The sequence below is a fragment of the Periophthalmus magnuspinnatus genome, chromosome 9 (genome assembly GCF_009829125.3).
Source record: "Periophthalmus magnuspinnatus isolate fPerMag1 chromosome 9, fPerMag1.2.pri, whole genome shotgun sequence".
NCBI classification, from domain to species: domain Eukaryota; kingdom Metazoa; phylum Chordata; class Actinopteri; order Gobiiformes; family Gobiidae; genus Periophthalmus; species Periophthalmus magnuspinnatus.
The window spans coordinates 29,241,579-29,264,207 of NC_047134.1; the positions used below are offsets into that span (position 1 = coordinate 29,241,579).

General features: G+C 42.0%; 1 protein-coding gene across 2 annotated transcripts in view; it reads left to right on the forward strand.

Moving 5' to 3' along the window:
* The window catches only part of wdfy3 (WD repeat and FYVE domain containing 3), a 61,432-nt gene that overhangs the window by 33,981 nt on the left and 4,822 nt on the right, over positions 1-22,629 (forward strand). For both annotated transcript variants that reach the window (XM_055223969.1, XM_055223970.1), the window contains exons 34-65: positions 567-800; positions 1,416-1,515; positions 2,258-2,418; positions 3,894-4,123; positions 4,664-4,773; positions 5,993-6,175; positions 6,783-6,940; positions 7,613-7,690; positions 8,062-8,295; positions 8,826-8,994; positions 9,374-9,537; positions 10,593-10,741; positions 11,901-12,021; positions 12,741-12,826; positions 13,233-13,313; positions 13,853-13,907; positions 14,561-14,680; positions 15,130-15,247; positions 15,990-16,096; positions 16,594-16,747; positions 16,823-16,914; positions 17,256-17,468; positions 17,545-17,686; positions 17,866-18,020; positions 18,375-18,533; positions 19,134-19,313; positions 19,779-19,961; positions 20,527-20,620; positions 20,688-20,837; positions 20,968-21,183; positions 21,252-21,363; positions 21,609-21,806. In XM_055223969.1, the coding sequence (XP_055079944.1) occupies positions 567-800; positions 1,416-1,515; positions 2,258-2,418; positions 3,894-4,123; positions 4,664-4,773; positions 5,993-6,175; positions 6,783-6,940; positions 7,613-7,690; positions 8,062-8,295; positions 8,826-8,994; positions 9,374-9,537; positions 10,593-10,741; positions 11,901-12,021; positions 12,741-12,826; positions 13,233-13,313; positions 13,853-13,907; positions 14,561-14,680; positions 15,130-15,247; positions 15,990-16,096; positions 16,594-16,747; positions 16,823-16,914; positions 17,256-17,468; positions 17,545-17,686; positions 17,866-18,020; positions 18,375-18,533; positions 19,134-19,313; positions 19,779-19,961; positions 20,527-20,620; positions 20,688-20,837; positions 20,968-21,183; positions 21,252-21,363; positions 21,609-21,806 (4,706 nt within the window). The remainder of the gene's footprint in view (positions 1-566; positions 801-1,415; positions 1,516-2,257; positions 2,419-3,893; positions 4,124-4,663; positions 4,774-5,992; positions 6,176-6,782; positions 6,941-7,612; positions 7,691-8,061; positions 8,296-8,825; positions 8,995-9,373; positions 9,538-10,592; positions 10,742-11,900; positions 12,022-12,740; positions 12,827-13,232; positions 13,314-13,852; positions 13,908-14,560; positions 14,681-15,129; positions 15,248-15,989; positions 16,097-16,593; positions 16,748-16,822; positions 16,915-17,255; positions 17,469-17,544; positions 17,687-17,865; positions 18,021-18,374; positions 18,534-19,133; positions 19,314-19,778; positions 19,962-20,526; positions 20,621-20,687; positions 20,838-20,967; positions 21,184-21,251; positions 21,364-21,608; positions 21,807-22,629) is intronic.

A 22,629-nucleotide genomic window follows, 5' to 3' on the forward strand; every position in this document is an offset into this window, starting at 1 on the left:
AATGAACTTGCATAGACCACCTTTTGATTTCTTTAATTTTATCATAATATAGTCATTGTGGACAGGCAAATATAGCCATTTAATAAATGTGATTACATTTTTTAAATAAATTCTACACCACCTACCTCCCCAAAAAGAATGTTAAGAAGGTTTGCAAAAAAATATAAATAAATAAACACAACTCATGAACACAACAACTCATGAAGGTTTTTATAGCAATAAATAAATAAATAAATAAATAAATCTCTCAACTGGACAAAAGTTTTCGAGTGAAGACATTTTGCTGCTCATCAAAATGGCTTCTTCAGTTAAGGTCAGATTGCTGGTGGACACTGTGTTTTATCTATCTGAATGGAGGAGCTAACTACTAGTTTGTCAGTTCAGATTTCAATGTTTTGGTCTATTCTTCTGGATGTGTTTAAAATGTGAACTTTGAACAGAATGCTATTATTAAAATGTAATTAAAAATCACATCGGAATTGCAGTGCAAAATGCAATTTGATATGTTTCCCAAATCATTCATCCTTGTGACTGGCCTCTTGACTGCTTCTCCTGCTTGTCTTTAGGTGAGTGACTTGGATGACGAGGCTGGCTCTCCCACAGAGGAGTTCAAAGCATTCGCTGGGGACTCTGGTATGAACCGAAGCCAGAGTGAGTATTGCAACGTGGGCACCAAGACGTCCCTGACCAACCATCCGGCCAAGAAATACGTTCTGGACTTCATGAGGGTCCTGATCATGGACAACATGTGCACCATGCCGGCCAGCAAGCAGACGCCTATCCTAGACCTGCTGCTCGAGGTGGGTGTGGAGGAGGTCTATGGGCTGTAGAACTACTGAGATGTTTTGTGTAGGGTTTTCAGGGCCAGAAACAAGTTGCAAAACTAAATAAGACTTAATTAATGAGAACAAAAACTTCAAATTAAAGGGCCCATATTATTCTGTTTTCTCGACTATGTTATAATGTTGTTACCTCATTAAAAACCTACCTGGAGTTATGTTTTCTTTCATTCACACAAACCCTGCATATTTAGTTCTTCTCTCAAACAGGAAACACTGTGTTCCACCTTGTGATGTTATGTGGTAATACAGGAAGTGCTCCACTGTGTTAAAATCCATACACTTTCACTAGAATCATTTGGATAATTTCAACCCTGGAATTGCCATTTTTTACTGAAGTAAAGGTAAAAGGTAGCTGTTAACTTAACACTTATAAGGTGGAACAGAGCATTTTGAGCTTTGGAGATGCAGACAGACTAATAATAAAGGAATACTCAAACGTGTGAATGAAACAAAACACAAATGTATGTATGTTTTTGATGTGGTAACAGATTTCTAACATGGGTTGTTGATCAAAGTTGATCTTGGTTGCACCCAAAGCTGCTGGTTGACTGCAGGTGTGTGTGTTGTGTGCAGGCCTCTCCAGAGCGCTCCACCAGAACTCAGCAGAAGGAATTCCAGTCCAACATCCTGGACGGGGTCATGGAGCACCTACTGGCTGCCGACGTGCTGCTTGGTGACTCATGTCTCTTGTATACTTCACATTAACATGCAGCTCTCTGTGTTGCCCAGAGGCGGGGGCTGGTTTGAGTTTGACTATGCTTACACATCTGTTTCTAGTGCTTTGGTCAGGTTAGGGAAAAGCTGTAGCAATAATTTCTTGAGTCTGAAATGGTCCTATTCTATATCATCCCTCCTGTGCATGTGCAAAGGGAACAGACAGTTCTTTCAGCACTGCTCTTACGGTCATGCAGGATTCGTAGTGGTAGTAAAATGAAAGTTACAAATGTCACTATGGTTCTAAGATATGAGTATGAACCACTTAGTACAGCTGATGTTACAGTACAGTGTCCCCCTCTGGTGCATGAAAGCATAAAGAAACAGACTCTTAAAATAAGAGAGACTCATGTACTTGTTACTACAGTCTTGTAAGACTTAGCCAGACTAAACCAAAGTCAGCTTGAAGCCTCCAGAGTTACTCGATGATTAGGGTTATTATCATTTTAACAACATTTAGCTACTTCTATCTTTCATGGGCAGTACTTTGTAGATGCTCTTAAATGTTAGACTACACATTACAAACCCCACAATTATTACCATTAGTTCATTAAGTTACATTACCAAAACACACTTGCTCTGTCCATTACAGTATACACACCTGCAGTAGCCCTGCTCTGACCCCCCCTTCCTCTCTCTCGCTCTCTCTTTCTTTTTCCCCCTATCTCCCTTTCCACCTCTCTCTTTCCCTCCCTGCTTAGGTGAAGACGCCTCTCTGCCTTTGAGCACTGGGGGAAACTACCAGACCCTGGTGAATAACGTGTTCTACTTCAGCCAGCGTGTGGTGGACAAGCTGTGGCAGGGCATGTTCAACAAAGACTCCAAGCTGGTGGTGGACTTCATCGTGCAGCTCATCGCACAGGTACTTGTGATTATTCAAAACTCCAGGTCACACGTGGTTGGTTCATAAATGTCATATATATGTTTTTGACAATAAAAGCAATTGAAAATCAGCAGCTTGATAGCAGATGAAGAGGTGGGGTCTTTCAGCTCTGCCGTTTTGACCAGAAAGTCCATTCTATTATTGTTCTGTTTCTATTATTAAACCGCTTTAAATCAATATTGCTGTTTACAGTGAACAAAATATACAATTATAATTGGAATCTATTATGTTATAGTTTTATTCTAAGTACCTGTGCTATCCACAACCTGAAAAAACTGAAAAAAATCTCTTTTAAAGGAGCCTGTAATGTGCCAAAATTCTTCTTTTTTTTTTAGCTTTTAGCAGTGATATAATCCCTCATCAAATCTAACCAGGAATTGCATCCATTTTTCCTTTGCATATTTCTGTAGCCCTGCATAATACAGTCTCCTCTCCAGAGCTCCCACACCTCCCTTTTCAGCAGTGCCTATCACATGAAGCTCCTTTGTGCATTCATCAAACTGATTCTGACCATTTAAGAGCTCAAATTTCCACTCCTGGTCAGCTCAGCCAGTTTATTGCAGGCAGATACTATATTTAGCCACTACAAACTGCTTTCTTTTTCACTGTGCCAGAGCAGCCTATCGCCCTCTGCTGGTGTGTTGAATACATTTTTCATTATAACTGGGCTCAGTTAATATATTTTCTATACACATACATCATTTTTAAATAGGAGGTATGATGCAAAATCCCTTTTTGTTTTTTATTTCTACCATGTTATAACGTTGTTTCCTCATCAAAAACATGTCTGAAGTGGTTTTACATGTCATCAGTGCATGTTTGAGTAATTTAATGATCTCTCCCTGGCCCTATTCAAACCTTCACAATTAGCTGTAATATTTTGTCCAATGCTCAGCCCACAAGCCGCTGTCACCCATGCTTCCACACAACAATTCTCCATAAATATATCGAAAGCATGATACAAAACTGTACTCAACAACTTGACAAACCTGACGTGATGTGCAAAAGTTTCATTAGCAGGAGGCATGTTGATTCCATTGTGATAGCATTCTGAAGGGATAGTGATGGATAGTATGGAGAGCAAAGGGGACTCAACGCATCAAAAACAAAAGTGAAACTTATATAAAACATGTTAATATGACATTTTCGGCGAATATAGCATTTTCAAAACAATAAAAGGCAACATGATCTAAATATGTTATGTGTTAGCAATGCCCATAGAAGTCTAATGCCCCCTTTTTAAGTTACAGAAAATGTTGTAGATAAGGTGTAGGAGAGAGGTTCAAAAAGCCTACTCTGCCACTAGGTGTTAAACAACAGTAATCTCTCCATGCTGATTAATTTCCCTTTCTCCCTTTCTCTTATGTTAACTGCCCTGAAAATTTTTTATTGTACCTCGATTCCTGCCCGTGCCTTTGAGCCAAGCACCCCTGACCTGTTCTCTCTCTGTGCAGTCCAAGCGACGCTCCCAGGGCCTGTCTCTGGACTCGGTGTACCACTGTCTGAACCGCACAGTGCTCTACCAGCTGAGCCGCCCGCACAAGACCGTAGCCCAACAGGTGGCACTCCTTGACGCGCTCAGGGTCCTCACAGTCAACCGTAACTTAGTCCTGGGCCCCGGCAACCACGACCAGGAGTTTGTGGCTTGTTTGGCTCACTGCTTCATCTGCCTGCACTCTGGGAGGTAAGCGCCATTTTCATTGGTTCAGTCACTACATTTACATGCACAGAGAAATCCAAGTGAGCTAAACAACAAATCCAAATCATCTTTGTCCCAAAACCAGACCTCTCAAGACACCCTAATGGGTGCAAACAGGGGGGATACAAGGCATGCAAGGTGCTTGTTGTAAGTTTAGGATCTTTGAGATTCGATTCATGACACCTCAGTCGTAGATCACTTACATGCATTTACAAAATTCTGTTTTAAATTGAACTCTGTCGGTTATCCGGTTTTCCTGGCATGCATGTAAACGTAGTATTTGACTTGAGAATCAAAATGTACACATGAACAACTATTACCTCATGTATTTGTGAATAAATAAGGTATCTATAAAATTAGTGATGGATTTATAATTTTGTTAACTAACCTGTAATATGCATTTTAAGGTTAGGCAAGTAGTGAATATGGTTAAGGTTAGCATTGGTCTCCAGTAAATGAATGTAAGTTGATGTAATGTCCCCAAGAATTATTCAAACCCAGTATCTATGTGTGTGTCTCCTTTAGCAGTGTGGAGGGTTTCGGGCTGGAGGCAGAGGCGCGGATGACCACCTGGCACGTCAACATGTCGACTGAGAGTGAGACTGACTGTTCACCCAGCCAAGACGTCAGCGAGGGTCAGACTCACATATGTACTACACATACTACACATACTCACTACCCTTGACCTGGATCTAAACAGTCCTCCAGTTCAGCTTAAAGGTTCTATATTAGACAAAACTGACTTATTATTAAGTTATTACATCATCAAAAAATATACCCAGAGTTGTGTTTTGTTTCATTCACACCTGTTATTAGGCTGTCTACATCTCCTAAACTCAAAATGCTTTGTTTCACTTTGTGATGTCATGAAGTGGTAGTTTTCAAATTAACAGCTACTTTTTACATTTTGTTCAGTAGAGACTGGCAATCCCTGAATTAAAATTATCCAAATGATTCTATTGAAGGTGAAGAACTCATCCTAAATATGCAGAGTTTGTGTGTTTAACACAAGCAGTAACACAAACAGTATTATAACATAGATCAGAAAATAGCATAATATAGGCTTGTCAATGTGGTGTAAACATCAGCACCATAAGTCTGACCTAAAACATGTTCTGTAGCAATGTACCTTATGCAATAATGCCAAATGAATAAAGCACATGGTGTTCTGTGTGCATGGAGCAGTCATGTTATCAATACAGTTTTATAGCTACACACTGGAACTATTGATACTTTGCAGCTGCATCAACATTCCTGGGGGTGTGCTGCTAACTGTAGGCTCTACTCTGTCTGAATATCTGTTACTCAAGTTACACTTTAATTTGAGTTTTAATTGTACCACAATATCACCATAAAGAACTGCCTTAGCTGAAACTTCAACTGGGGAGCTGATTTGTGCTTTTAAACAAGTCTCTCACGCATAACATTACAGTCACAAGCTAGCTAGCATTAGCCAACCATTTATTCTGTTAGTCTCTCTCAACTTTTAGTTGAAAATCAAACTCCTAAACATGACCATTAATGCTCCTATTGATCATAGGCTCCCGAGAATGTTTTTTAAATCCATTTTGTATTTTTTCTTGAGTTTCAGACCATCTTAAAACTTGTTTGATAGTGTTTGCTAATGTGTGTATTGTGTATCCATGGGAAGTGCTGAACATTCTACCATAACATGCCCAATACCACCAGCATGATCTCACTACAAAGTATCAGTGGCTGTGTGTGTACTGTTTTTGTAACTTATCTCCAACTTATTCAATACAAAGACATCCTGAGCTGCCGAGTTCCCTCCAACCACTTTTCCAGCCAAATGCAAAAACGGACTCTAACCCTGCTCCTGTGCGCCCCCTGCAGGCCGACAGCTGCTCCTCAAGGCAGTGAACCGTGTGTGGACGGAGCTCATGCACAGTAAGAGACAGATGCTAGAGGACATCTTTAAAGTGGCCTTGCCCTGTAATGACCGAGGACACGTGGACATAGTCACCGCCCGCCCCGCCCTGGAAGAGCCTGCACTCAAGAGCTGGCAGAACCACCTTGGTAGGTCTATAGTACACATGTGATAGGATATTAGGGGTTTTTCATTACACTTTATGTACACAGCACAGTCTACAAACAAATGCCATTTCCAGTGTGAAATCAAAACAACAATTTAACAAAATAAAACCATGATAACAAAATAAATATACAAAAATAAATAAAAATATTTAAATAGTAAAATGGTAAATTTTACAACAGTAAAATATACAAATAAGCATCATAAATAAATAAAATAAATCAAAACAAATGAGTAAAAGACACAGAGGATCACACAATGTCACATTCACAGGACAAAAATGAACCTTTCCTGAATAGCTTTAGAATGATCTTGAGCTGTATCAGAACAAGTATAAGACACAAACTAGTATACACCCACGGACCAAAATGGAACCTACTAGGACAACTGAGGGATTACATAGGTATAAGGCCACATGGTAATATAAAAGGATATACTATGATTTAATGTGGAAAGTCACATTCAATTGTCTAAAAAAAAGTGGTTATCATTGTGGTATTGGAATCGGTATCAAGTATATTCCTTACTATTGAAATTAAGTTTGAAATTGGAGTATTGTGATAACACTAATGGGGAATATTTGTACCACAGCCCATGAGAAGAAGTGCATCAGCCGTGGGGAGGTGGTGGTGCCTGTGACCCAGTCCAAGCTGTCCCGGGTCAGCAGCGGCTTCGGCCTGTCCAAACTGACCGGAGTGAGGCGCAACAAGAAGGAGAACAGCCTCAACAAGAACAGCATGTCTGCTCAGGTAACGGGGATGCTCCAATACAATACAAATGTCAGGTACTAACTGCTACTTCTCTAGAGAATATGAAAATTAGCCATCCAAATGAAAGCTTAAAGCAGACCTATTCTGAAAAATCGACTTTTCAGAGCTTTTAACCATAGTTGTTTAATTCATTTACACGCTTGAAGTTGTAATTAGAGTGATTCATGCATGTTTAAGTACACCGGTACATGCCCACTGCTCTGTACGTACTTTGTTCTCCAATTTTATTTTCTTAATCGGTGATACATGTAGGAGTCGGCAGTGTCGTTTAGTCATTTTGGCACAAATGAAAAACAATCCCAGTGTGATCTGCAGCTATCCATCAGGGACTGACAACATGCAGCACGTTGTTTTGTGACATTTACGGCGTTGTCTGCTCCCATTGGGCGTCGCAGTCTTTCTAATTCAAAAGTTAGCAGGTTTTATTAAGTCATTTTAGATTAATATTGCGATTTAAAATGCGCAAATTATAACATAATGACCTACAGATGTTATAGATTGTAACTATATAGCAGTCGCAAGCAGTATTTTCATCAAAATGTTAGATTATTGAAAGAAAAAAATCTTGTCAAACACTAAGCCCTCTTCACTGCTGTAGTTCTGCTGTGCTCTGACCTGATCTGTGTGTCTGTCTATGTGTGTGTGTTTCAGGAGACCTTCCAGTGGATGTTCACGCACATCGCTGTGGTGAGGGACCTCGTTGCCATGCAGTACAAAGAACACCAGGAGGTTGGAACGTTTGTCTTATTTCTGTCACAATATTTACACATTTACACATGTATAGCCAATAGTGAATAATTTGTGTGTTTAAAGTGCATGTGACAGGTTAGACTAACTCACTAAAACACAGTTAACGTAATTATATAGTCAGAAAAATGTGTTCCTTGTGCGTAAATTGTCTGCATTTTTCCGTGTTGATGACATTTAGAACTCAGCGCTAATTCCTGTATTTTTGTAGTTTTCTTTTCAACCTTTTCTCACAAACTGCCACTTAACTGACGTAAAACTATGGATTAGAATTATAAAAACATTAAATACTGTCATATGCACTTTAAAGTCTGGTTGGCCATTGTGGTAACATTTGTTGTGATTGTTTTCAGCGACAACAGAACACTCTGAAGTATGTGACTGAGGACTGGGCGTCTAAAGAGTATGAGCTGCTGCGGGAGCGGGGCCTCTGGGGGCCCCCCATCGGCTCTCAGCTGGACAAGTTTGTGCTGGAGATGACTGAGGGCCCCTGCCGCATGAGGAAGAAGATGGTGCGCAACGACATGTTCTACATCCACTACCCCTATGTGGGCGAGGCAGAGAACAGCACCAGCACCTCCACACAGGTACACCCAGGAGTACCTCACATCTGATCTAGAGTACCTTATATGGAGTATCTCACATCTGCACCACACACCCGGAGTACCTCACATCTACACAATGGCACACTCACAACTTTGGTTTGGTTCTTTAAAGACAATATACTATTGTCTTTAAAGAAATTGTATCCAGCCTGAGTACCAAAACACCAAATTATAACATAAACACCTTGTCCGTTGTGTCCAACGTTTTTGTAACTAAGAATAAATGAGTATTACAGTTGTTATCAGCAAAGTTATATTTGATTTGAACATCTTTACCAAAATCTTACACACTCTCTAAAAAGAACCAAAGTTGTGAATGTTAAAAGAAAACAAAATTAACATTTTTGGATATGTACACATCTGACCCAGAGCCCCACACACCCAGAGTACTGTACCTCATATCTGACCCAGAACACTGCACTTTAAAAGGGCTGTTATACCCACACTTGGGGCTCACACTACTCCTTGAAAATGCTTGAAATTCATGTTTCTACTTAATGTTCTTTTTGTAGAAACCTCTGAGGTATCGCCGCGCCATCAGTTATGACAGTAAGGAGTACTACATGCGTGTGCTGAGCGGGAACCCGGGCATGTACCAACACTCTGTGGAGCCCAGTGCGGAGGGCGAGACCAGCCTACAAGAGCCTGAACCTGGAGAGGATACTATTGCCCGGGTCAAAGGTGAGAGGGCAGAGCCAGCAGTGGCCCAATGGCTGCTGTCCATGTGTGTCGCTTGGTTATTTTTTATTTATTTATTTATTTAAAGCCAGACAAACAGAGAGAAAGTCAGAGAAGAGAGGGGTAGGTAGAGAAGGTAGATAAAGTAGAGGTAGAGAGAGAGAGAAGGTAGAGAAAGTTAGAGAATAGAGAGAGGTAGTTAAAGAGAGAAAAGAGAGAGAGGCAAAGAAGGTAGATAGATGGGTAGAGAAGAGAGATGGAAAGGTAGATAGATGGGTAGAGAAGAGAGATGGAAAGGTAGGTGTTGACAGCCACAGATCCACAGTCATTTCAATGTTTTTTTTCTTTCTTTCATTCTTGATACTTGCTTGTGATGGTGCAGGTCTAGTGAAGGCTCCCCTGAAGCGCTCCCGCTCCACAGCAGATGGCGCTGATGAAGACAGCCTGGAGCAGAGCCAGGACCAGCTACCGGAGTCTGGAGGTCTGGAAGACGAGCAGAAGCCAGACAACACAGCCCTGCTAAGGCTGCTTGAGGAAGGGGAGAAGGTATGGTCCATCATCTCCTATGGTTCTCTAACAATGGAGTAACGAATAGGGATGGGACAATATCCAATAATAACGCTAATCACGATAAAAAATGTATGCAATTATTCGTTTGTGGCATTTTTTTTATAATCGTGATCATCTCATCCGAATCTAATCGCCTTTATGGCACCAGACTGGCACCTTTCCAGTTTCAATACAATATTTAGATGTTATTTGTGGTGTTTGTCCACAAGGGAGCCCTCTATCATAGCAATGAAACTTGTCCGAGGACAAACACAAGCAACTTACATGCACATTTGTGAGACAACCATCCTGCATTGTGTGAATTGAGTCGAAAATATCCATCATATGTAACATATCATGTGAAATAAACTATTAAATGTAGTTTGGTTAGTTTGAATTTGTATTAGTAATGGTAAATGTTTGTGTCGACTTTGCTATCGCTAGGTTAGCGCTAGCTAAATAGCATTTTGTACAACTGATGGCTCTGATGCCAGCATTTCCTTTATCACATCCTTTTTCTGGGGGCTTTCTCAGGTTGGTTCATGTGTTTTTTTATAGTCAAGAGGTATATAATTGACACATTTATTATTCATTCATTGTTAATTTCACTTGCAGCAAAAAAAAACAAAACAGGTGATTGCTCAGACACCTGCAAATTGTATGGTAATTGATGTTTAGTGACTTTTTAAAAAACTGTAAACCTGGGTTTAATAATTATCATGATAATATCATTAATCGCGATTATTTTGGTCAAAATAATCATGAGTCACAATCATCCCATCCCTAGTTATGAACATGAAATCACAACATTTAGGATTCCAGACATTGGCAAGTGTGGTTTGATCATCAATCATGAGTAGTGCAATCTGTTATCTGAGCTAATAACAAAGTTTTTTCTTTAGAAAGTGAACACAATTGCAACTGGGCATTAGGCTGGGCAGTCTGCACCATCACCACCATTTATGCTGCCATCTAAACATTCAGACCATTAGGGGGCTTGTTTGGACAGAAAATTAGATTTGGATCATAAACTCTGTTTTGGTGTATTTCAGATCCAGCACATGTACCGCTGTGCCCGCGTGCAGGGGCTGGACACCAGTGAGGGCCTGCTGCTCTTCGGGAAGGAGCACTTCTATGTGATCGACGGCTACACCATGACCGTGTCCAGAGAGATCAGGGACATCGACACTCTGCCCCCCAAGTACGAGTCCCTGTGCCCTCATCCTGTCCCCTCTGCTCTCATCCTGCCTTCTCTCGCCTCAACCTGCCCTTTCTCATCTCACTCTGCCCCTTATACCTCACCCTGCCCCATCTGCCCCCACCCTGCCTCCCCTCGCTTCACGCTGCCCCCTCTGCCCTCACGCTGCCCCCTCTGCCCTCACGCTGCCCCCTCTGCCCTCACCCTGCCCCCTCTGCCCTCACGCTGCCCCCTCTGCCCTCACGCTGCCCCCTCTGCCCTCACGCTGCCCCCTCTGCCCTCACCCTGCCCCCTCTGCCCTCACCCTGCCCCCTCTGCCCTCACCCTGTCCCCTCACGCTGCCCCCTCTGCCCTCACGCTGCCCCCTCTGCCTTCACACTGCCCCCTCTGCCCTCACCCTGCCCCCTCTGCCCTCATCCTGTCCCCTCTCCCCTCACCCTGTCCCCTGTCACCTCTCTTTGTCCCCTGTCCCCTCACTTTGCCCCCTCTGCCCTCATCCTGCCCTCTCTGCTTTCATTCTGCCCCCTCTGCCCTCACCCTGCCCCCTCACTTTCTTTGTAGAGTAGTTAGTTACAGGCCTATACTAAATTTTTTTCTCCCATGTTCAACCTTAATGTGTCTTGCCCTAGTACAGATATATTGTAATATTGTATACACACATATATATGTGAACACACCTATTAAATAGAAGCTGCTTAGATGAGCAGCAAAACATGTTCACTCTAAAACGTTTGTCCAATTGACGGGATTAAATTTTCCGTTTGCTATGCCATCTTGAAGGTGCACTATGCAACTTTTCTGCAAACTGATTGTCTAGAATGTTCCACAGTATGGCATTCAATGTATCTATACCCTCTTTTTTGTTGACTGGATAGATATATGCCATACTGTGGAACAGGATTTAAGTAATACAAGAGACAAGAAGGTGGCCTCTAAGAAACATCCAATGAGAAATATCCAATAGAAAACTGTCAAATGTTAAAATGTATTGATTTTATTAGTGTTAATAATGGAACCTACAGCTTCACTTCTCTGTTAATTTCGACAAGAGTTTAGAATGTCATGAAGTGATCTGAGAACCAGCAGTAGTAGTGAGTTTTCAGATGCTCTGGAGTTAAACTGTCCTGTAGTGCAGTGTTTAAACGCAGTGTGTTGTTGACAGCTTGCATGAGCCCATCATCCCGCGAGGAGCCAGACAGGGCCAGAGCCAACTTAAGAGGACCTGCAGCATCTTCGCCTACGAGGACATCAAGGAGGTGCACAAGAGACGGTACCTGCTGCAGGTGGGCTCCACTCCGCTCTCATCCCACACTCACTTCACATTCACCCCAGACTCACCCCAGATTCACCCCAGACTCACCCCAGACTCACTCCACACTCACCCCACACACACTCCACGCTTATTTGCTTATTCTGCTCATTACTAATTCATCTAAAGGCCAGATTTGGTGGAGTAAAAGAAATAGTTTAATTTTAAATGTTTTTTTTTTCATGTGTTATAAATTTTTGTGTGTTGTGTGTCGAGAGCCTTTAACAACTTTCACTTATGTTTATTTTTGCGATTGAACACAGACCATATCAAAATTGCTGGGAATAGCTGGGACTAAACACAGACTAGGCGACACCTGACTAGGACTAAACTGGAACTAAAACAGGACCAAACCAGGGGTATACCAGGACTAAACAGGGCTCAAACCAGGACCAAATCAGGCACCAAGTGTGGAGGCCACATTATATTATTTAAGAAAGACAATAAGATTGTGTTGAATACATTCACATTGTGGAGGGAAAGATCAGCATGATATTGTGGAATCAAAATTGCTGTTGAGTGTCAAAGCCTTTTCTTTAGCATTGAAGTGGAATTTTAGTTCAGAGTTACTATCACACTTCTTTCTTCAGTTTTTAATCATTTAAACTTATTACCCCAGGCTAATCCTACGTTACCATGTCCCACTGTGTGTAAACCTGTGTCTGGTGTCTCCATCCTGTTCTCTCGTTTTAGCCCATGGCAGTGGAGGTCTTCTCAGCCGACGGCAGAAACTATCTACTGGCCTTCCAGAAAGGAGTGCGCAACAAAGTCTATCAGAGGTACTCTCACTATTCCTGGGTTATATAATAAGTTAAGGTGAAGGGGAATGCACTTTAATGACACATTGGTAGGGATGAATGTAACAATCACTGAGCAATTTGGGAAAAATACTTCAATGACTTGCAAAAGTTTTATACTAAATCTTTTTACTATGACTTGTATGCATTTAAAATTTGAAAATGTGTTTTAAAAGTAGGTCAACATAACTACTCAAATAAACATGATCAAATTATTACAGAAATCAATTTCATCTTTCAGTGGGGGTCATGTGTTGGTTATTTTGAGGGTTCCAGACAAAAAAAAATTTGTGGAACCCTGCAAATCAGAATACCGGAGCTCTAGTGTTGTGGTTTGCATAAGTTCATAACAAGTCCATAATTACTGACTGGCTGTTGGTCTATGCAGGTTCCTGGCGGTGGTGCCTTCCCTGGTGGACAGCTCCGAGTCGGTGTCTGGACAGAGGCCTAACACCAGCGTGGAGCAGGGGTAAGCCTCCAGCCCTCTGGACAACCGGAAACGCACTAGAGCATATAAGATATGGCACAAAGTTTACCAACCGCAGATGTATTATTTTGAAATTATTATTAATCTCACACTCTTATGGAGCACAGACACCACACACTTGTTTAAGTAATTTTAATGATTATGATGAAGAAGAAGGCAGCGCAGATTTCCATCTAGTATTCTTTGCTATTTCATCGTGTCACTAAGCAACAGGTGCCTGGCTATGTCTGGCTGTACTGATTAGCTGTTAAAGTTTATGGCAAGTGTAAATGTCCAACATGTTAGATACTTAAAAAAATTGTTTTTACAACCAAAAATATTGTTGTAACTGAATGGCAATGAATAATAGTTTGCGATACCTGGGCCATGTCATCGTGAACTCGCCCGGGAGGCTACTGAAACAGGTTTAAAGCTGGGATAAATACCCTTTGTGTATCCCTCTAACCTGTGTCTGCTCCTTCTAACCTGTGTCTGCTCCCTCTAACTCATTTCCACCCCCCTAACCTGTCTCTCCTCTTCAGGTCTGGGCTACTCAGCACTCTGGTGGGAGAGAAGTCTGTCACTCAGCGATGGGAGGTAAGACCCAACCCCAACTTGTTTTCAAACATTCATTTAGGACTGAGCAAAATATAATCCGTTTTGCATTTTGAAATAATCTTTTAATTTTTCTCTGACTAATGAATTGCAATTAGATTAATTTGACTGTGCAGAATTTAAACAAACCCAGGAGCATTTACGATTAGACTGAAATATGAACTTTAAAACTAATGCATGTAGGGTTGTCAAAAGTATTGAAAATCAGATACTAATTGATACTAAAATTAGTATTGAAACTAGATACTCATTTGGGCAGGCATTGATACTGTAAAAAAAAAAAAATCACATTCACAGGATAATATTTAAGCTTTAGTATGTTTTAGTATGATTTTAAGCTTTATCAAAACAAATATAAGAACTCATGCTAAAATAAAGAAAGTAATATTATTTTGTTTTGAAAATGACACTCTATTACAAAAGAGTATTTTTCATTTTTTAGCTTCATCATAGTGTTGTAATCTGTGTCAAATTAATTTGTTAGTATCAAAATCAAGTTTGAAATTTTACTAGGGTGACAACACTGAATACAAGAATGTTATTTATCAAAACATGTCTGTAGATGTCTACACTACAGGGTTAGCAGGTTTCAACATTGTGATTTACACATTTGGAAATTTCATCTTTGTTTCCAGCGAGGAGAGATCAGTAATTTCCAGTACCTGATGCACCTAAACACACTGGCGGGCCGCTCCTACAATGACCTGATGCAGTACCCAGTGTTCCCCTGGATCCTGGCTGACTACGACTCCCAGGTCTGAGAATGACACTCGGCTCATACTGGGACACAAGTCATATTTTGGAAATGAAAACATGTTTTTCCTTCAAATTACATTAACTTCAAATTATAAATCAGATCTAACGTCACAACAGTTTAACTTACCGGTACTCTCACTTGAGATGTTTTCTGAAATACATTTTTACTCTTGGCTGAGTAATTTCTTGGACCACTACTTTGTACTTTTACTTGAGTAATATTATTTTCAAGTACTGTTACTCTTTCTTGAGTAAAATTTTTGGCTACTCTACCCACATCTGCAGCTTAATAATTAATACAATTGCCCATGGAAATAAATCTTTGGGCACATGCATTAAAGAAAAATGTATGGTGAACATTTTTGTCTGCCCTGAATGCCACGTGCTTCTCAGGACTCCCCAGTTGGTTAGCTGGTGATTACTAAATGTACTTGTGTGGTGATTTCAGGAGCTAGACCTGAACAACCCCAAAACGTTCCGTAACCTGTCAAAACCCATGGGTGCTCAGACGGATGATCGGCTCACGCAGTACAAGAAGAGATACAAGGACTGGGAGGACCCCAACGGTGAGAGCCCACGGACCTCATTAGTTATAGATATAGATAGATATAGATTCTCTGTTTATCATAATAATGCAAAACAAAAAAACAAAAAAAAGTTTACATATAGAAGTAAATTTAGAATGATAGAGCAGACAGAGATCAGATCATCAATATATGTATCTTAAAGGTTGCAATTCTAACCCTGAACCCTGACAGGTTGGACTACTAATTTTGCTAAAACAAAGTTAAGGGCATAAGGAAGATTTTATTTAAAAAAAAAAAAAATTACAATTCTTTTTCCAAGTTTGGCCATTTTTTACGTTTAAAATGGTGGAAAATCATGACGTCACAGTAGGGAATTCCATAACTGTTACCTACCAAATATGTTTTACACGACACTCTTCAATTGCACACAGAATTATTGTTTTACAAGTAAAAATATATATTAAACATGTTTATTTTGTTAAAATAATGTTAGTATCAGAAAAATGTGTTTCTTGCATGTACATTTTCCTCTCCTTTGGATTGAATTCTCCCTAGCGTGATGTCATCAACATGTTTTAGTACTCTCTACTTCCTTTAAATTTTAACATATATTCAACTTTTTCTTTGCAAATGACTTCTTGGTTGGTGTAAAACAAAATTTTATGACTTAATACCTGCTGTAAATATAAATTAAAGTTCAAATTAAAGAATCATCAAAACCTGTCATGCGGGCTCTATTGATATTTATCCTTAATCTAATCCCTTACGTTGTGTGCTGCAGGTGAGACTCCGGCCTACCACTACGGCACTCACTACTCCTCAGCCATGATCGTGGCCTCGTATCTGGTGCGCATGGAGCCCTTCACACAGATCTTCCTCCGGCTGCAGGTTTGCTCCCACCTTGTTAAAGTGAAACTAAACATTAGATTCTACTAAACAGTAGATAATGCTATTAAAACAGCATATACACAATCCCTAGCCTGGTCCTTTTTGGCAGTTTTAGTGCAGACTAGGTATATTTGCAGCTTTGTTGTCAAAACAGACAAAAAACAAGTGTGTGTTGGCGCCACTGCTTTTTCAAGTACCAAGAGACATCACACAAGACTGCCCTGTTTACTATAAGGTCTTTCTGAATACACCTGCAGGGGTGGTGTTTGAAGTGTTTCTGTCAGACCAAACTCACTGCTCCTCATATGTCCAGACCCCACCCCTCCTCCCCACTTTCACTCCCATTTAGTCCTCCAGGTGCTGCCCAGTTTAGCAACTCTATTTGAAATCTGGTTGTGGGCGGAGTTTAGGTATTCAGTCCCGCTTAAACACCCCTCACCAGCACACCTGAGTAATTTGCCTCAGCCTCTGATTGCTTCCATCTTGTCCAATCACAGGGTGGCCATTTTGACCTGGCTGACAGGATGTTTCACAGCATCCGTGAGGCCTGGATGTCTGCCTCCAAGCACAATATGGCCGACGTCAAAGAGCTCATCCCAGAGTTCTTCTACTTGCCTGAGTTCCTGCTCAACTCCAACAACTTTGATCTGGGTCAGTATCTCTCTTTGTATTATACTGTGAGGTGTATTATAGGAGTTCCACTCACTTGTGCTCTGCTCCTCACAGGAGCCAAGCAGAATGGCACCAAGCTGGGGGACGTGCTGCTGCCACCCTGGGCCAAAGGTGACCCACGGGAGTTCATCCGCGTGCACCGAGAGGTGGGGCAGCACACAGTTTAGCCACGTTACCCACCTACCACTTACATGGGCGTCTGTTAAAATCTCCTTTTCATTTCATGAAGTCTTTTATGTGTTCAATGAGAACAATGAGAATGTCATATTGTATCACCTCTGCTCCCTGATTCTGCTGAATTTCAGGCTCATATTCAGAGACTCTTATGGGGAATTGTGTTTGCCCTGCCATGTGGTTAAAGTGGGTGTGGTGTGCTGTAATTCTTTGACTTCTACATGTGCTGACATGATGTTCCAGTTTGTCTGTCCTATAACAGCTAAATGTGTTCTTTGCCCTCCTGACATGTCTTCTGTCCCTGTGTCCGCAGGCTCTGGAATGTGACTATGTCTCCAGTCACCTTCATGAGTGGATCGACCTGATCTTCGGCTACAAGCAGCAGGGTCCTCCAGCTGTGGAAGCGGTGAATGTCTTCCACCACCTCTTCTATGAGGGCCAGGTGGACATCTACAACATCAACGACCCATTGAAGGAGACCGCTACTATCGGTTTCATCAACAACTTTGGACAGATCCCCAAACAGGTCAGAACTCATCCGAGAAGATCTGTTGGGTTCCTCAGGGAGAAGAGCATGTAACAGTGTGTTTTTGATGTTTCAGCTTTTCAAAAAGCCTCACCCTCCCAAGCGGGTTCGCAGTAAAACCAATGGAGATGTGGCCAGTGTACCACCCAGCTCCAACAGTGACAAGATCTTCTTCCATCATCTGGACAACCTCAGGCCTTCTCTGGCTCCTGTCAAAGGTACTTCTAGCACCAGTGTTATCCCCACACTCAGGGACCCTCATCTCCTCTTAAACTGGAGCCTACTGTATTTAGTTATAATCTGGTGTGGAACATCTGTTTTTATTAGCTTAATGTCTCTGTACATTGTCTCTTCAATTAAAGACTAAAGTAAGCTTTCTGCTTGTGTTCCTGTGCAGAGCTGAGGGAGCCAGTGGGGCAGATTGTGTGCACTGACAAAGGAATCCTGGCTGTGGAACAAAACAAAGCTCTGGTTCCTCCGTCCTGGAGCAGGACTTTTGCCTGGGGCTACGCCGACCTGTGCTGCCGCCTCACCAACTATGAGTCGGATAAGGTCAGAGGGACACTAGCTCTCCTTTTAATGTTTCCTTTCTTTGAAATTATAGTAAAGTTACTAATCCAACATCTCACCAGGTCAATATTTTGCAAAACTTTTGTTTTTGAGGTTATGGCCATGTTGAAATTATTTTCTTTCATCAAACATGTATGTGAAGTTTTGTTTTCCTGTATATTTAGGCTGTGTGTTTCTGAACAGACAATACTGCTCTGTTCCATTGGTACGCAGAGGGATAATGGAAATCTGACCGTTTGGCCTTAACCAGTGTCATATGTTTGTGTAGTTTCTGTTAGTTGAGGTTTGTACACAAGTCATCAGAAGGCACATTGACTGAGTTGCTATTTGCTCCAGGCGCTGGTGGTGTACGAGAGCCTGTCTGAGTGGGGCCAGGTCCTGTGTGCCATCTGTCCAAACCCCAAACTGGTGCTGACCGGAGGCACCAGCACAGCCATCTGTGTGTGGGAGCTGGGCACCGCCAAGGACCGTGCCAAGTCTCTGAGCCTCAAACAGGTGAGCATGGGACTGCAGACCTTTTTCTGTCTGTAAGGGTTGAAGGGGCTGTGTTAAGTATACTGAAGCACTGAAGCACAAATTGCATCAGTATTAGATCAAATTTCAGTTATTTTTATCATATGGCCCAAGCATCCTCTGTGTACAGTCATGTAAACATGGGAGAACTCCCTCTGCTGGACATGTGTGAATGTGTCTAGGAATGGGCGATATATTGGTTCCGGTATCAGTATTGGCAGACATTGATACTTGATATCGATATTCTATGCAAATATTTATATTTCTTTTGTGCTGCCCCATTCCCTTTGTGCCCTTTTTCCGCATGCTGAGTCAAAATGGAAATAGAGGAGTGTTATACGGCTGCTAACACAAACATACAACTAATTATTTTAGCTCCCAGTAAAATATATTTTGTTATAATTTTTACAAAAGTGAATAGTACATTTTTTATTGTTACTTTAACTTAAGATACATTTGTGGGCCTCGCTAAGGATTTAAAAAAGTAAATATTGGTATATTGTACAATCGCAGCAGGTGAAATATCAAATTTCACCTCAAAAAATCCATATCGGCCGATCCCTAACTGTGTCTCTCCTGCAGGCCTTACTGGGACACACAGATGCAGTCACCTGCCTCACTGCCTCCTCGGCCTATCACATCGTGGTGAGCGGCTCCCGGGATCGAACCTGCATCATCTGGGACCTGAACAAGCTGTCGTTTATCACCCAGCTGAGGGGGCATCGTGCGCCCATCTCTGCCCTATGCATCAATGAGCTCACTGTGAGTTTGCCTCTCCCTGCTACAGTACATTGCTACATTAAAGGGCCTGTATTATGCTATTTTCTGATCTATGCTATTATGTTGTTTCCTCATCACAAACATTCTCGGAGTTGTGTTTTGTTTCATTCACACATGTTTATCATGCAAATACTGCATATTTGTACTGAATTTTTCTTGCAAACAGAATACACCTTGTGATGTCATGGAAGTGCTGCATTGTGTTTTTAAACTTCATACAACTTCAGTTAAAATCATTTGGATAATTTCAGCCCTGGAATTGCCAATCTTTACTGAACTAAAAATGCAGGATAACATGTGTGAATGAAACAAAACACAACTCCAGTTATGTTTTTGATGAGGTAATAATATTCTAACATAGCTTAAAGTGTCAATTTTGCTTAACATAGGACCTTTAAGTACAGTCCATTCTCATGTATTTACAAAGTGACTGGTGGTCCTCCACAGGGCGACATTGTGTCATGTGCGGGCACATACATCCACATGTGGAGCATTAATGGCAGCCCCATTGCCAGTGCCAACACCTTCACCGGGCGCAGCCAGCAGATCCTGTGCTGCTGTGTTTCGGAGATGTACGAGTGGGACACCCAGAACGTGATCCTGACCGGCCACTCCGACGGAGTAGTCAGGGTAGGTCATCCTGTCAGCCACACGACCAGTCAATTGTTTGGACACAATTTTTCATTTATGTTTCTTCTTTATCCATCAAAACCATGAATGACATATTACTTGACACAAACAAAAAATAAACTCAAAATAACTATAACATGTTTTAAATTAAATTCTAACAAAATTCAAATTATTTTTTAAAAATAGGCTTTACCCTTTGCTTTGATCACTGCTTTGCACATTCTTGGCATTTCTTGACCCTGAAAAGGCACAGCTGTTAAATAAAGTCCTAAGAGACTTCATCATAAAACTCACTGAGAAAAGGCCAAGGGCCTGCAGCACTGTCAAAAAAGCAAAGGGTGGTTACTTGTTATTTGAACATAATAATAATAGTTTAGTTATTTAACTTTTTTCTTTATTTTATATAAAATGCAGAAAGTAGTAAACATAAATAAGGAAAAACATTGAATGAGAAATTCCAAACTTTTGGATAGTGTACCTCTGTGGTCAGAGGTACACTATCCTCTGTACATACCTCTGTGGTCTCATGAAGCAGTATTCCTGTCTGACTGTGCCTCTGTGCTAGTTCTGGAGGATGGAGTTCCTGCAGGTCCCGGAGACCCCAGCCCCAGAGCAGGGCGAGCCGGACGTCCCAGACTGCCTCAGTGAGGAGAAGATGGGTGAGTATCTACTGTGGTACTACAGGCTACAGGAGAACACACTGTTTCAGCTGTATGTGTGTTACAGAGGGCAGTGAGAGTCACAATGGGGAGGAGGATAGCAGTGAGTCTGAGGGAGAAGAGCCATGTCCAGAGTCCAAACCTCCCCGCAACCCCTCCACCGGAGGAGGCAGCCAGCCGGGCAGCCAGCCGGGCAGCGCCGTGCACCGGCCCAGAGGTCATGACCACTTAAACTAAAGAAGTTAATGTTTAAGGATCTGAATTTACACTGCATACCTCTATAATATCAAAGTCACATTTACAACAGTGGAGCCAACTGTCTGACACTGCTCATTGTTTTTGCGTAGGTCCCTCTGGGCGGGCTGGAGCCTCCTGGTCCATGGACAGTGGTTCAGACGACTCTCACCGCTGGTCAGACACTCTCAGTATCGACGAGAAGGACGGCTTTGTGTTTGTGAACTACTCCGAGAACCAGATGAAGAGCCACCACTGCCCTGTGAGCCAGGCCGGCCTGGGCCCAGGGAGCACAGTGGAGGCCCGCGCGTACAACCAGCTCCGGGCAGGTGGGTGTGGATGTCAGTAGACCTCTCACTCACACTGGGCTGCACTCTGACTCTGTGTGCTGTTACAGGCTACAGATGGGAGCGTCAGCTGGTGTTCAGGAGCAAACTCACCATGCACACAGCCTTCGATCGCAAGGACAACGGGCACCCGGCCGAGATCACCTCCCTGGCCATCTCCAAGTGAGTCCCTTTGCTCCACAGCCAGCTCAGGAAAATGGCAGTGTTGTGCTCAAACCCAGAGCATCTCATCATGGGACCATAACCACTAACCTGCTCTGACTGAGCCATTATCATATAGTACTAGCAGTGCTGTGTAGTAGGAAAGGCATCCAGCATAAAACAATGATATTTATAAATTCTTCTCTCACATTGTGCACTGAAACATGCTTGAACAAAACTTTCATAACATTCCCATCTTGTTTCAGAGACCACAGTAAGGTGCTGGTGGGAGATGGGCGTGGCCGGGTCTTCAGCTGGTCAGTGAGTGAGCAGCCCGGGCGCTCTGCTGCTGACCACTGGGTGAAGGACGAGGGTGTGGACAGCTGCTCCGGCTGCACCGTGCGCTTCTCTCTGACTGAGCGCCGACACCACTGCCGCAACTGTGGCCAGCTCTTCTGCCAGAAGTAAGCCCCTCAGTCCAGAATAAGGAGGAAAGTTACCAATGTAACTATGTTTCTACGACTCCTGGATGACCACAAATGTCCTTCAGCACCACCCTCTGGTGGTCAGGAGGAATGAAATAGAACCATTACTTCCACACTAAATTTAATGCCTCTTTGACAGTTTGTGACTAGAGTTGTCATAATATAAAATATAAAATTTTCCTTGAAGATGCAGTGGCCCCTGGAGGCAGCACAACTCGGTGTTTGACCAGAAAGCTGCTAATTTGTCTAGTTGGCACTAAAATTGCCTAGGAGCAAGGCAGAGTAGAGAATGCTTTTTAAACACTATGTATGTGCTAAAAAAAGTTGATTTAGTGTTTGGTTGCGCTTTAATGTAAAGTGCTTTTTGCTACAATCACAACTGAACCTGGGTTGTTAGGGCCTTAACCTGCAGATGGAGGACACATACAAGTTTTTCTAATTCTCAATTTATGGACTGCATATACAGCAGGAACAGAGACTGCACTAGCCCTGATTAATGACTGGCTGCAGGTGCTGGGGTTTGACAATTCAGATCCAGATTCAGAGGCCTTTTAGGTTTAAACCAGCTGGATATGACATTGAGACGGGCAGCTCATATGTGAGACTCAAGTGAAGCTCATTATGCTTTCTGATTGGATAACACTGGTCAACACTAAATTTATTGTCTAGATTTAGGATAATTTTGATGTGCTGAATCCAAAAATCACATTGGTTTTGCTCAATCAGGTCAACGTTCTGAACTAAGCTACATATTTGTTTTTGGACGATTTTGTTTACATGTATGAGTATTTTCACGTCATAT